Genomic DNA, 14,306 nt, shown 5'->3' on the forward strand with positions numbered 1-14,306 from the left:
TTCAGCAACCAAGGAGGCCAGGTTCTGACACACGCAGTCCAAGGTCAGACCAGAGATCCTATGATTTTCCCTGTGGTTGGACTTTTGAGTGCAGTGGTCCAGTTGCAGGCTCCCCAGATACACCTTGCCTGAGGTGACCCCAGAGCTGACTCCTGTGTGTGCCAGCCAGTGCAGGATCTGGCTCAGTCTGTCACGCACAGCAGTGTACACTGTGGTTGCAGTTAGTTCTGTCCCAGCCCCATCTCATAAGCAAACCAATGGATGCTGTGGCCAGCCTGTGCTTGAATTGTGTGAGTAGACAGGCGGGGTGTTCACCCCTCCCACAAGCACTTAGTCAAAGGCATAATCACAAAAGAGTTTATTAGGGAAAGCACTAGGCTGATGGAATGGAGGAGGCTTCATGGGTCAGGAAAACATCCAGAAAATGAACGTAAGATGTGACTCACAGGCCTGTTCAGGATATGGTTTCCTGTTCCGATCCTAGAATGGTTCTCCTGGAAGCAGAAGACTTTGCAGTTAGTTCACCGTATTTACTCTTATTCCTCCCCCCTTCATTTTGTCCTCCATATGTGGGCTTCTGATGAAAATTTTCATGTCAAGCTGAATCTGTGAGTCTTTACACTATGAAAAACAAAGGCCATACCCACTGTGCTAATAACCTGTGCCTACACTCTCATAATTGTCTGTTTCTTGTAGGGTCTGCACTTTATAATAGGAGAAGGGTGGGGCTTTGACTTTTTTTTGTTATTAAACATGGCTTTTAAAAAAAAAAAAACCCCTCTAGTGTGAGCTATTACACCCTCAGCCTTATTTAATATGCTTGGCATCTCTTGGAGATCTGATGGCAGCAGAGATTTCATTGGAACATATTTGCCAGATATTTGTAAGGTACTCTTCCCATGGATTAAACCTCTTCCTGCTCGAAATATCCTCAGAAACCCTTAGGATGCCCACGTCACAGAAGACAGCTGAGGCTGTGAGGCAGCTCCAGTAAGCAGTAGCACCAGGAGCTGGGAATGCAGGCGCACAGAGTCACATCTGATGAGAGGCAGCTGAGGGCAGAGGAGCTGGGTTGATGCATACAGGCAGCCAGTCTGTGACTGCCTTCAGTTCTACTCCGGATTCTTACTGTAAGTCAGAGACAACTGCCCAGCAATCCAAAGCTGACATTACTGGCCATGTCCTTGGGATGTCAGCTCAGGACAATCCAAAGCTGACATTACTGGCCATGCCCTTGGGACGTCAGCTCAGGACAAGGGTGAATTTTTTGGATCTGCTTTGTGTTCATTCCCATGACCTAGAACCCTAAGCCATTAGAATCCTCTGTCCTGTCGCTTTCCCTCACATTATGGACAAACGGCCTTAGCACAACAAGGGAACTCTGACCAGCAGGGCGCCCTGTGACGTTGTGTCATGGAGACACTGAAAGCCAGGGATGTCTCCCTTTCACTCAGCTGGGCATGTGACTCCCCAGTCATGTTTTGTACACATCTGCAAAATTATTACCATTTCTAGCTTCTGAAAACCTCCCCTGTCTTCGTCTAAACAGACACCTGTTACCTGGAACGATGTGGGCTTGTGGTACAGCCCTTTGGAGTGTCCTTAGAAATGTGAGCATAGTTACAAGGCCCTCAGATAAAAACCCTGGCATGACCAAGGGGACATCTCGTTTTTTAATCAAAATGAGATAAAGGATGGATACTTTTGGCAAGTCTGTTCACTTGTGCTGATCATCATACCAAACTCTGGAGCTAGATGTGGCAGAGGTCTTGGAGACCACCAGACTGGAGGAGGTGGCACATAGCACATGAATGATCTGGTGCCACCCATGTAGTAGGCCGTGCCAGATGACTTTGGGAAAGGAGGAGGCCCTCCTGTAGCCATGTTGACCTGCAGAGCAGAGGTTGGCATGTTGAGATATATTAACATAATGGGCAACACCAATATCACCCAAACTGAATCACAAAGCATGTGACGTTCCCTGGTAGTTTCCTCTCCACCAGGGTTCAAATCAGCAGCTTCAAGGCCATTAAGGTCTTCTCTCCCACTGATTCCCAACAGCTTGAGGAGTGAAGGGAAGTCACAAAAATGAACTGCTGTTACTATAAATTACTGTTTATGTCTGCATATGTAGGAAGATGGGGCCTGACCCGGAAAATCTGGGTCATGGGCAAATGATAAATATACACATTCCATGTAGACAACCTCTATGTCAGGGACAAATCCTAATCTACCTCCTCATATCATTCACAGACTGTTCCTTGTACATTAAGCAGGGATCATTAGGATGGCAAAGTCTGCGGTGCACACAGCATTCAAGGTGGAAGCACCACCAAAAATGCTAGGCTTGGAAGGAACAAGCCGCTAGACCCTTGGGGTTAGACTTCACTTCTTGTAACTGTAGACACAACAAATACATCACAGTGCACACATGCCAGCAAACAGAGGAGTGTGTGGTGTGCACAATGATCAGTTTTCCTGCTATCATTACAACAAAAACGGCCACCACATTTACCTTTCCTTTCCTAGTGTCCTCTGCAGGGAATGAGCCAATATTCTTCATACTGCTTGCCCAAGTTCCTGAATCTGCTAAAAGGTCAAGAAAAAACTGGGTATATTCTTTTCGCTGAAAATGTCCACTTTTTTTTTTTTAAGACAGAGACAAAGATAAATTCCTTCTTGTTGCACAGCCAGGCTAAAGCATGTGCCCAGGACTCAACCACTTAACCCTCCTCTGCTACCTCCCTGGCATGTTAGCTGGAAGCTGCATTGGGAGCAGAGGCGTGATTCAATCCAAGACAATCCAGAATGCAGGCAACACCATCGGCAGCTTAACTCGCTGTACCAGTGTTCGCTCGTGGAGTTTGACTTAATATTCTGTTCAGAACGTCCAAACACATGTTTTCACTACCTGATCCACAAAAATCATGTTGTGTATCTTGTCAGACAACAGGGTTTACCAGGTACCTCTTAAGATCTGTGCATACAAGGGGAAAGGCCATGTTGTGGTGACAGATGATTGTACCCAGTTATCCTATATCAGTGGTTTTAAGCACAAGCTTATTCATTGATCGTAATTCAGAACTCAAAGTAAATATCAAATTAAATTACTTAACACAGAGAAAATGTTAATTTAGGTACATCCTTGGATACAAAGAGTATCAACAGATCCTGGACATTTAAACCACAGAATACTTTTGCAAGTATTAATCCATGTGTAACTGCTCTTCCTGATGTGATCTGGTGCGATGTGACTGTACATAAATTAAGATGGTCTTGAATATATTTATAGTTGTAGTAATGACAAAAGGAAGGGCCTTTTATTGGGTTACTAAAATCTTAGTTATTGTTACATTAGAAAAGTATGATTACATAGAAATAAAATTCAACTGATAGAGTTCTATAGTTGACAATAAAAAAACAATAAAACAAAGCACCCATACCCGAATGTAAAATCAGAGATTGTACCATATTACTACAGGAACATGATCACCTCTCCTCAGGACATACAGCCTTTATTTTCAAATACTGCAGCGGCTTTTTTTCTTAACATAAATAAGGCCTCCATCACTGACTCAAAGTCATAGAAGGGGCTGACCTAGTTTCCCTCTATACCTCCTTGTCAGTTAAAAATAAATAGAGTCAAATGGGCAGGAGAAAGTCCCCAGCAACACTGGGATCTGAGCTCTACCCTTCCAGTAAAAAGCCATCTGACTAGGACACCGGATGAAAGCATGCTGCCACCCGTAGCACGATGAATTCTCTTTGCCAAGTTCATGGCATTCTCATCATGAAACAAGGATCTCTTCCCAGAACCAGCAATGAAAAGGGTAGACTCTTCAAAAGAATGGAAGCTTCCACCCTTTCCCACCATTCCTACCTCTCGGAGAGTTCTCCCAGGTGTGTTCCACTGAGACTGGCTTCTGGTGCCTGTATTTCTCTTCCCGCATTTGTACATGTAGTATTTCCAATCTTGAGTATAAATAATGGGTTTAAGATTAGAGCACACACACGAACAAGTCCTTTGACATTCAACCCCTAAGTCTTAAATCACAAACACCCTTAATATATCTGTTTCTTCCTGCACCTGTGTCTTAAGTGTGCAGTCTCTCTTCTCTGTACCGTCAACTGCTTCTCCAAAGCGTGAGCCTTGCGCTATCAGAGGAAAATACAAGCATGTTCAGTTGTGGAAAACTGGGCAAAACGGAAAGAAACCAAGAAGCACTCTTACCTTCATGTTATGAGCCTTCTGTTTCTGAACAGCAGCCTATAAAGAGCAACACAGAAATGCAGGCTCAGAGCTTCTCAGGGCCTGTTGGTCGTTTGCATTACAGCTGAAGGGCTTCGTTACTGTTGGGCTAAATGAAAGTTACCTCCTGTTTGAAGGTCTGGGCTTGCTGCTGCTGCTGAACCTCAAGTTCGTTCAGTCTTCTCCTGTGATTTAGAATCATTTTCATCAGATAAAGTGTGATCTTGATTAAGATTTTGGGCCCGGCGGCGTGGCCTAGCGGCTAACAGTCCTCGCATTGAACACCCCGGGATCCCATATGGGCGCCGGTTCTAATCCCGGCAGCCCCACTTCCCATCCAGCTCCCTGCTTGTGGCCTGGGAAAGCAGTTGAGGACGGCCCAAAGCTTTGGGACCCTGCACCCGTGTGGGAGACCTGGAAGAGGTTCCTGGTTTCCGGCATCAGATCGGCACTGCACCGGCCGTTGCGGCTCAGTTGGGGAGTGAATCATCGGATGGAAGATCTTCCTCTCTGTCTCTCCTCCTCTCTGTATATCTGACTTTGTAATAAAGTGAATAAATCTTTAAAAAAAAAAAGATTTTAAATAATATTCCTATATTGTCTTTTCCTTGGAACTATGCCCTTACACAGCTTATCCGCAGATGTCCAAAATATTTCACCATGCTGCAATCTAGTATTTTATCATTTTTCTTATCTCTCATGTTAATGCACACAGGGTTCTGAGCTGCTGTAATCTTCTTACCCAATCTGTTTTCTTGTTTCACTGCAATGTTATTTCCTTTGTTTCAGACATTTTTCTGTTTCCTAGGTTTTCCTTGAGTACCTTTTGTCATAAAGATCAAGTTTCCTATTGCCCATATCAGCACTGGAGCCAGAGTTCCACCTCTGTGAGGTGATCCAACTTACCAGTTAGCTAAGACACTGAGGAGGCATATCGCCACCTTGTAGGAAAATCATTTTTCTTTGGTAAGTGCATGAATTGGGGAAAATTTAATGGATTTGATCTAAGGATTATTATTCTCACTACTCCCAAATTGTTTGTGTGAATTGAGTTTCCATATAAACAGGCCAGCATTTATGATCAGAAATTGTGCAGTAAGCATATGATTTACTTATTTGTAAGCTTAAGATATGTTGTATGATCTTGTGTTCATCATTTGCACATCTTTTGAACATTAATTATACTTTCATTTTCAATTGGATTAATCTTTATACAAAGTTAATCCAACCAGTGTTTCTGGAGTTGCTGTTCAATCTCTGAACTCACTTGTAGTTCTGTATTTCTTCAGCCTGCTTCACATTTTCCTCCTTTGCTGATAGCATCCTCTGCTTTTCTATCCACTCTGGATGGCTCTCTGATCTTTTCCTAAAATGGGAAAGAAATACACATTTCCCAGAAATACATGTGAAATTCTGTCATCTTACATCCTAGCAATCAGAGGGCTCACATGAAAATCCCCTCACAGCCTCTGTATAAATGCAAAGACCCACACAGTACAATTAACGCTTCCTGTGGAGGGACAGAGGAAAATCACACAGGCCAGCTAGTGGGGCCTCTGGGTCACAAACATCTCTGCATGAGTCTATATTCCTATTCATTACCAGTACGGGAAAGAATATTCATAGCCCCTGTGGCATTCCCTGGTTAGTTGTGGCCTTGACATGATAAATGCTCATTTTCTTTCAAGGTGAAAAACCAGGTCAAATCAGCTCATCACAAGTGATTCCATTAGGAAGAGATAGGGATTTTTACTTATCTGCCTTCACCCGTGGAAAAACCTGGTTATCAGGATGTGCCATGACACAGCCTGGTCTGCAGGATTGGGGGTCACTAACCCTGCAATAACTGGACACTGATAAGATGAAGGGGTGTCATGTACAGCTGGGAACATGATGCACGGACAAGGAAAAAGTCTCAGTGCTGACAATGTCCTGAGCTTCAGCCCATTGGTAATCCAGCTCCTGGAGAAATGTAATTATGGCTCAGTTGCCTCAGCCCTAGTGCACCTAGATTGACAAAGTAGTGTTCCTGAGAGCACAGGCAACAGAAGACCATGGTCAAGAGTCTCCTTTCTCATAACTTTACAGCAGGCACAAATCAATGGAGTCAATCAGTTTATCTCGTTCCACCCCTAGAATCCTTCAGAAAATTCATCTTGAAGTGACCTTAACGCAGTGACTGTGATTTTATGTGTTAAGGATACACATTAGAGCACAACACTAACAAAGCCCAATTTTAGTGCAAATAATTATACTATTAAGAATAAAAGCAACCTAGTCTCAGGCTTCAGAAAAAATCTGAGTCATGGGAGGTGACAAGAAGGGTTCTGCTTTTGGATACAGGAAGGAAAAAGAGAACGTGAAAACTAAGGTCTTACCCACTTTCTGTAGCCCTTGACCCTTTGAGCCGTAATCAACTATGTAAAGACCATCAAAATTTTAAAAAAGAGAGAGAACATAGATGAGTTGCGTGTGAAGTCTTGGATCCCCCCTAATAACAGTAGGAAACGCTGGGCAGGCATGAAACATGTGATGGGATGTATAAAATTTGCTAAAACAGCAGTAAGGAAATGTGAGAGCAAGAAGTAAGCTTAGGAATAACATCAACATGGCATTTGGAGATCATAAGAGAATTCTGTAGACCATGGGGAGGAGAGATGAGCAACCTTTGCATACATTCGTGGATTCAAAGGAAAACAGTGGAGTTCAAGGTTTCCATTTAAGGTGACCCTAAAAATCTACAGGCTTTGACACTGAAAAGAAAGGCATATTAAAAATAGAGGAAGACATGAACTGTTCTGGCCTTTAAGGAGTCTAGAGTAAGGTAATGTGCTGAGCTGATGAGTGACTTAGCTAGTACTGCTAAGTAACTCTGCCCGAAGCAAGCTCTCATATTTTCTAAAGCAAGATTACATCACCCCAGACATCAACGTTTTCTAATATTTTACTCAGTGCGAGGAATTTAATAAGTGATTTGACACAAACGGGTCGACAAAATATTGTTTGACCAACAAGCAATATAGACTTAAGAGAGGATGCAGAGAGCGATTAACAATCCTAGCATTGGGCCCGGCGGCGTGGCCTAGCGGCTAAAAGTCCTCGCCTTGAACGCCCCGGGATCCCTTATGGGTGCCGCTTCTAATCCTGGCAGCTCCACTTCCCATCCAGCTCCCTGCTTGTGGCCTGGGAAAGCAGTCGAGGACGGCCCAATGCATTGGGATCCTGCACCCGTGTGGGAGACCTGGAAGAGGTTCCAGGTTCCCGGCATTGGATCGGTGCGCACCGGCCGTTGCGGCTCAGTTGGGGAGTGAATCATCGGACTGAAGATCTTCCTCTCTGTCTCTCCTCCTCTCTGTATATCCAGCTTTCCAATAATAATAAATCTTAAAAAAAAAAACAATCCTAGCATTAGTATTTTCAGTACCCATAAATGAATGACGAGAGTACATGGCAAGCAGATAAAAAAAACAGAAAAGAACAAATGCATATTTCAGAAAAAAACGCAAGATAGACTTGCATGATTTGCATTGAAATTTACATACATGTGATCAAATCAATTAAGAGCCAGCTTACTTTTCAGCAATTGCCATTTTCAGTTTATAGATTTCAGAAAAACTGTTCATATTCATGTCCAACAGTTTGAGTTCAGATTTCCATATTGCTTTTACAGACTGCAATGTTTTTTCCAGGTTCTTCTTATTTTCTGAAAACATACAAGTTTTCTTTGTGTCTGTGCATACGGACCAAAGGACTTTACAGAGGAAGAGAGAAGAAGAGAAGCAAGAAGCCAGTCTCCACCTACCCCACCACACTTCCCTGTTACTCCAGGAGACCCCTTCTCTCTGTGAAGCCAGTCTCCACCTACCCCACCACACTTCCCTGCTACTCCAGGAGACCCCTTCTCTCTGTGAAGCCAGTCTCCACCTACCCCACCACACTTCCCTGCTACTCCAGGAGACCCCTTCTCTCTGTGAAGCCAGTCTCCACCTACCCCACCACACTTCCCTGCTACTCCAGGAGACCCCTTCTCTCTGTGAAGCCAGTCTCCACCTACCCCACCACACTTCCCTGCTACTCCAGGAGACCCCTTCTCTCTGTGAAGCCAGTCTCCACCTACCCCACCACACTTCCCTGCTACTCCAGGAGACCCCTTCTCTCTGTGAAGCCAGTCTCCACCTACCCCACCACACTTCCCTGCTACTCCAGGAGACCCCTTCTCTCTGTGAAGCCAGTCTCCACCTACCCCACCACACTTCCCTGTTACTCCAGGAGACTCCTTCTCTCTGTGAAGCAACATACCTCCCAGAATCCATAGTTTGGCCCTCAAGACTCTCAGCTGTAAATCCTTGATTCCATCTTCGGCCGCTAACAGCTTTTTGAGAAAAGACAGTTTAGAAATGGCTGCAGAACAACAATATTAATGACCTTAACACTACAGAAATGTACATTGAAAATTGTTCAGTAGTTAATTTTATGTTATGTCAAACTTAAATGTTAATTTTATCTTGGACGATTAATAAAAAGGAAAAAATAGTTCAGCTGCCTGAGTTATTGTCTCAAAAAGGTGATTCATCTTGTTGCCTGCCCACACTAGATCCTTCAATCAAGTATTTTTGTTGTTGTTTCTTTTTTGACAACAGTTTCTCTTCCCTGGAACCAGCATCATTAAAGGTAACTTGATCTTACAGAAAGCATTCTAATGTCTGATTATTTCCAAGAACAAAATTCCACATAGAGATCATATCAATTTTATCTCCCAAATCATGGAATGTTTCTCATCAAACCTACGGTATGCAATGTAAATTATGTACCAACTACAGAGAGTTAACCTCTGAAATTAGTGAGGTTTTCATTGAAATCAGTTCTTTTGGGCCCAGCAGCATGGCCTAGTGGCTAAAGTCCTCGCCTTGAACATGCCAGGATCCCATCTGGGCGCCGGTTCTAGTCCTGGCAGTTCCACTTCCCATCCAGCTCCTTGCTTGTGGCCTGGGAAAGCAGGAGAGGACGGCCCAAGCCTTGGGACCTGCACCCACATGGGAGACCCGGAAGAGGTTCCTGGCTCCTGGCTTTGGATCGGCACAGCACCAGCCGTTGCGCTCACTTGAGGAGTGAATCATTGAATGGAAGATCTTCCTCTCTGTCTCTCTTCCTCTCTGTATATCTGACTTTGTAATAAAAAAAATTTTAAAAAATCAGTTCTTTCATATTTTTCTTTGGGAATCTTTATTTCCACTATCTATACAAAGCAAAGAAATGAAAAAAAAAAAGTGGACTGAAACAAAATACAATACAACAAGAATTTGACACAGTGGTTAAGTCTCTGCTTGGGAAATGTGACTTCTATATTGGAATTTAACTGCATTTTTAATTGCAAGGAAATCTTAGGTGATAAGCTGCAAAGGTGAAGCATGAACCACGCATATCCCATGGCTACTTCTACAGTTTATAGGCGTGTTACAAATTCAAACTGGGACTAGAAGAAATGCCAAGCACATAAGAAAGGAGGGAAAGACATTGAAGCAAGACTGCTTTGTAGCATTCATAACCACCCTTTTCAGGAAACAAAGAGACATGACAGAAAGGAAGGACAGATACGGGCTAAATATTCCAATCAAGAAGGTTGAATGAATGTTTTAATGAAAGAGTTTTCTTACTGAATTATTAGAGAATAAAAATAAAGTCAGGTTTCACTGATTTTTGCTGAGCATTTAAAGGGTGGGAACTTTTTGTTTAGTTTTATTGCTAAGGCAGATTTACAGAAAGAAGGAGATACAAAGATTTTCCATCTGCTGGTTTACGCCCCAAATGGTCACAATGGCTGGAACTGAACCAAATTGAAGCCAGGAGCTTCTTCTAGGTTTCCCACATGTGTGCAGGGTTCCACGGATTTGGGACATCCTTGACTGCTTTCCCAGGTCACAAGCAGGGAGCTGGATGGGAAGTGGAGCAGCTGGGACACTAACCAGTGCCCATATGGGATCCTGGTGTTTGCAAGGTGAGAATTTAGCCACTGGACTGTCACATCTGGTCTGAGTGGGAACTTGTTAATTTGATCCTATGTATCTTCCTTCACATATCATTCATTTTCTAAGTTTTTCTCTGTATCTTGCATAATAATGATGAATTTTGTGATAATTAATACACTTATTCAAATTAAGATGTAAAATGGTTTGGCCCAGCACAGTAGCCTAGCAGCTAAATTTCTCTCCTTGAACGCACCAGAATCGCATATGGGCATCAGTTTTAATCCCATCAGCCCTGCTTCCCATCCAGCTTTCTGCTTGTGGCCTGGGAAAGCAGGAGAGGACAGCCTAAAGCTTTGGGACCCTGCACGTGCGTGGGAGACCTGGAAGAGGTTCCCGGCTCCTGGCTTCAGATTGGCTCAGCTCTGGCCGTTGCGACCGCTTGGGGAGTTAATCATCGGACGGAAGATCTTCCTGTCTCTCCTCCTGTCTGTATATCTGCCTTTCCAATAAAAATAAATATTTAAACAAAGTTGTAAAATGGTTTATTCCTCCATTTTCCTATTTTACTCTGATAAAAAACAAAAGAAAATATATCACCTAACACATTCAATGAATTAAATAGTTCAGAAGCCAAATTATAATAAAATCTAGCAGCCAAATCCTTACCAAGTGTTTATCCTTGTCATTCTGTTCTCCAAATTTCAGGTTACATGTGCTTTGCATCTGTCCATTCAATGCATTTTCAGTATTGTCACATTTTCCTACATCATTCTTCAAGAAAGCATATTGAATCAGTAACATTCATTTTTTTATTGCCTTTTACAATTGAATCCACATAAGTAAAGGATTTTATCTTAAATTTCATGGCTTCATAAAAGACAGTCTCTTTCTGCTCTTCGGTTTCATGGAGACATTTCTTTGATTTATTGATATATAGGTATACACAATAGTAAAGAAATCAGAATTTTTTAAATGTTAATTAAGGCTCAATCAAAAACATCTTCCATTGTGGTTCATTACATGAGTGAACAGAGCAAAACTTTGCAGAGAGTTGGATTTGCATGTGACACTTTATAGATTTTATGGAATAGTACAATGGGTAGAAATTGGGTATAGCCAACTGATAGCAGTGGAAAGGATTCAAAATAAAAACACTAAAATTTTAACAGTTAAAAGGGTAATGATACCTTTTGTTCCAAAACAGAATTTTTTTGTATACATTTTTCCATTTTCTTCTTGACGTTGATATTCTGAGAAATTTGCTGCATATTAACCTTAAGCAAATAAAAACTTAATTTAAGATTATGAAGAATATGAATTTCCACACTGTACCAGCAGAAACTCCTCATTTTCTAACACTGTGGTCAATAAGTAACTTGTATGTTTTACTTCTGGGTCTGATGAAAGCATTATAGTAATTTAAATTCAAAAAACTAATAAAATACAAGAACCGACCGTCAATGATATCCTTATTCAAAGTAGTATGAACTCTGGGTAAACACCATGGTTTCTCCAGAATACTTTGTCATCATTGCAAGTTGACACTTTTTTCTTAGAAAATTCCATAATTTCAAATAGCTTTATCTTTGTCAGAGGCGAAACTGAGGACTCCAAGATCTCTGGCTTCTTACGTTTCTGTCTTGTAATTACAAAAACAGATAAAGAGGTCCTTTCCACAAAGGTCAAAATTTCACCAGGTTTGCATCACTTGTAGTCACTGTTTAAACTTCCATGGAAGGAATATTCAAAGAGTCATTGAACTCCGACAGTTTCAGTGATGTCCTGCAACCCAGCGGACTATCACCCCAAGAAAATTAATAGAGCATGGTGCTGTGGCACGCTGCATTAAGCTGCTGCCTGCAGTTTCAGCATGCCATAGGAGTGTCGGTTCAACTCCTGGCTGCTCCACTTCCCATCCAGCACCCTGATGCTATACCTGGGAATTCATCAAAATATGACCTTAATGGTTGGGCTCACACACACAAGTGGGAGATCTAGGAAAATATTCTGGTTCCTGGCTCTAGCCCTGAAATGCACCCAATCATTTGGGCCATTTGGAGAAAGTACCAGCATTTAAAATAAACGTCTCTGTTTCAAATAAAATACGTTTTTTTTTAAAAATAAGGTTTTCCTTTTTATTGCAGTTCTGGTATGATTTCTACTATAGTCCCAACCCAGTCCTTGGCCATGTCTTTTTTTTTTAATTATTTATTATTTAACTTCATTAATTACATTGTATTATGTGACACAGTTACATAGATACTTGGGTTCTCCCCCCGCCCTCCCCATACCCTCCCACCATGGTGGATTCCTCCACCTTGTTGCATAACCACAGCTCAAGTTCAGTTGAGATTCCCCCATTGCAAGCGTATACCAAACAGTCCAGCATCTTATTGTCCAGTCAAGTTCAACAGCTTCTTAGGTATATCCTCTCTGGCCTGAAGACAGAGCCAGCAGAGTATCATCCCAGTCAATTGAAAGCTCCAACATACCATCGGCAAAAATTTACATCATTATGGAATTAATTGACATAGTAATGAGTAACCAATATGTTAAAAGTAAATGCGAGTTCCCAGCCACCTTCTGTGACCACCTCATTGACATTTCAATTTTAGTTTATACACAACATATAACATTCAAAACATAACATGTTATACATAAGATCATATCATCTTAAATTAAGGCAAACATGTAAAATAAACACTAGCACTTTAGGACTGCTACATCTCAGCGACCTGGGCTTAGTCATGTTTTGTAAAACCTGCATTCAACTCACCCTCCTCATTGTGCTTCATGCTGCTTCTCCACTGGCATGGCATTAAAAGAATCTGACCATATGTGGTCAGAACATGGAGAATACTATCATAACAGAACTGGGTTCTTCTCTAAGCCTTAAGCTTCTTAATAGGTTCTGATCTTGTCTTTTTTCAATGATTAATTTTAAAGAAGTTACAATGAGGGAGGGATAGAGATTTATTACCCACTGTTACACTCTGCAAGTGGACATAATAACCAGACCTGAGCCAGGCCAAAGTCAATGCAAGCAGCTTCATCCAGGTCTCCCAAGTGGATGTCGTGGGCTAAAACGCTAAAACGCTTGGCCTTCTTTCTATTGTTTGTTTGCTTTTTCCCAGTCCATTAGCAGGAAGCTGGATCAGAAGTGGAGCAGGGGCAGGCATAGTAATAGAGCAGGCTAATTCTCTAGCTGCAGCATCTTCATCCTGTTTGGACACAAGATCATGTCCTGGCTGATCCATTTTTGATCCAATCCTTTTTTTTTTTTTTAAGATTTATTTTATTTTTTTATTGGAAAGGCGGATATACACAGAGGAGGAGGAGAGACAGAAAGGAAGATCCTCCATCTGATGGCTCACTCCCCAAGTGGCCACAACGGCCAGAGCTGTGCCAATCTGAAGCCAGGGGCCAGGAAACTCCTCCAGGTCTCCCACATGCGAGTGCAGGGTCCCAAGGCCTTGGGCCGTCCTCCACTGCTTTCCCAGGCCACAAGCAGGGAGCTGGATGGGAAGTGGGGCCACTGGGATTAGAACCGGCGCCCATATGGAATCCTGGCGTGTGCAAGGCGAGGACACTAACCACTACGCTATCGCACCAGGCCCCATACAACCTTTTTTTTTTTTTTTTTTTTTTATGGCCTGGGAAAGCAGCAGAGGACAGCTCACGTCTTTGGAGCCCTGCAATTATCTGACTCCTGGCTCACAGCTTTAGACTGACTCAGCTTTAACTATTATGGTTATTGGAGGAGTAACCCAGCAGAAGGACGATCTCTCTCATCTCTCTCTCCCTGTCTCTCCTCTCTGTAAATCCACCTTATTATTATGATTATTTTTTACCTAATAAACTTCTGAATATTATTAGCAGTACTTGCCATTGCTTCTATACTTTTACATTTGGCACATCTGTGGGGAGTTTTTTCTTGTCACAACTCTTCAATAATCTGTACCTTATTGTTTCTTTTTAAAAATTAATTATATTGGGCCCGGCGGCGTGGCCTAGCAGCTAAAGTCCTCTCCTTGAAAGCCCCGGGATCCCATATGGACGCCGCTTCTAATCCCGGCAGCTCCACTTCCCAT

General features: G+C 42.5%; 1 protein-coding gene and 1 long non-coding RNA gene across 2 annotated transcripts; both read right to left on the reverse strand.

The window, feature by feature from the left end:
- Positions 1-343: 343 nt before the first annotated feature.
- Positions 344-7,988, reverse strand: LOC105942554 (transport and Golgi organization protein 1 homolog). The gene is made up of 9 exons (XM_012930957.2): positions 7,823-7,988; positions 5,517-5,615; positions 4,374-4,434; positions 4,232-4,267; positions 4,088-4,155; positions 3,881-3,972; positions 2,516-2,589; positions 1,740-1,890; positions 344-494 (listed from the first exon to the last, which is right to left on the reverse strand). The coding sequence occupies exons 1-9, from the start codon at positions 7,960-7,962 to the stop codon at positions 481-483; spliced, it is 735 nt and encodes a 244-aa protein (XP_012786411.2). The 5' UTR covers positions 7,963-7,988; the 3' UTR covers positions 344-480.
- A 582-nt stretch (positions 7,989-8,570) lies between these two features.
- Positions 8,571-11,489, reverse strand: LOC131481146 (uncharacterized). The gene is made up of 3 exons (XR_009246079.1): positions 11,403-11,489; positions 10,882-10,986; positions 8,571-8,621 (listed from the first exon to the last, which is right to left on the reverse strand). It is a non-coding gene; the product is annotated as an uncharacterized LOC131481146 (long non-coding RNA).
- Positions 11,490-14,306: the final 2,817 nt, after the last annotated feature.

The sequence above is a fragment of the Ochotona princeps genome, chromosome 1, assembly GCF_030435755.1.
Source record: "Ochotona princeps isolate mOchPri1 chromosome 1, mOchPri1.hap1, whole genome shotgun sequence".
Classification (NCBI taxonomy): Eukaryota; Metazoa; Chordata; class Mammalia; order Lagomorpha; family Ochotonidae; genus Ochotona; species Ochotona princeps.

What these genes read in the sequence shown, in the direction of transcription:
- LOC105942554 (XM_012930957.2), bottom strand. Translation starts at nt 7,962, where the DNA reads ATGTTTTCAGAAAATAAGAAGAACCTGGAAAAAACATTGCAGTCTGTA. An exon ending in ACTGCACACTTAAGACACAG is followed by an intron (nt 3,973 to 4,087) that starts GTGCAGGAAGAA and finishes TTTATACTCAAG; the next exon opens with ATTGGAAATACTACATGTAC. An exon ending in CTGGGAGAACTCTCCGAGAG is followed by an intron (nt 2,590 to 3,880) that starts GTAGGAATGGTG and finishes TTGACCTTTTAG; the next exon opens with CAGATTCAGGAACTTGGGCA.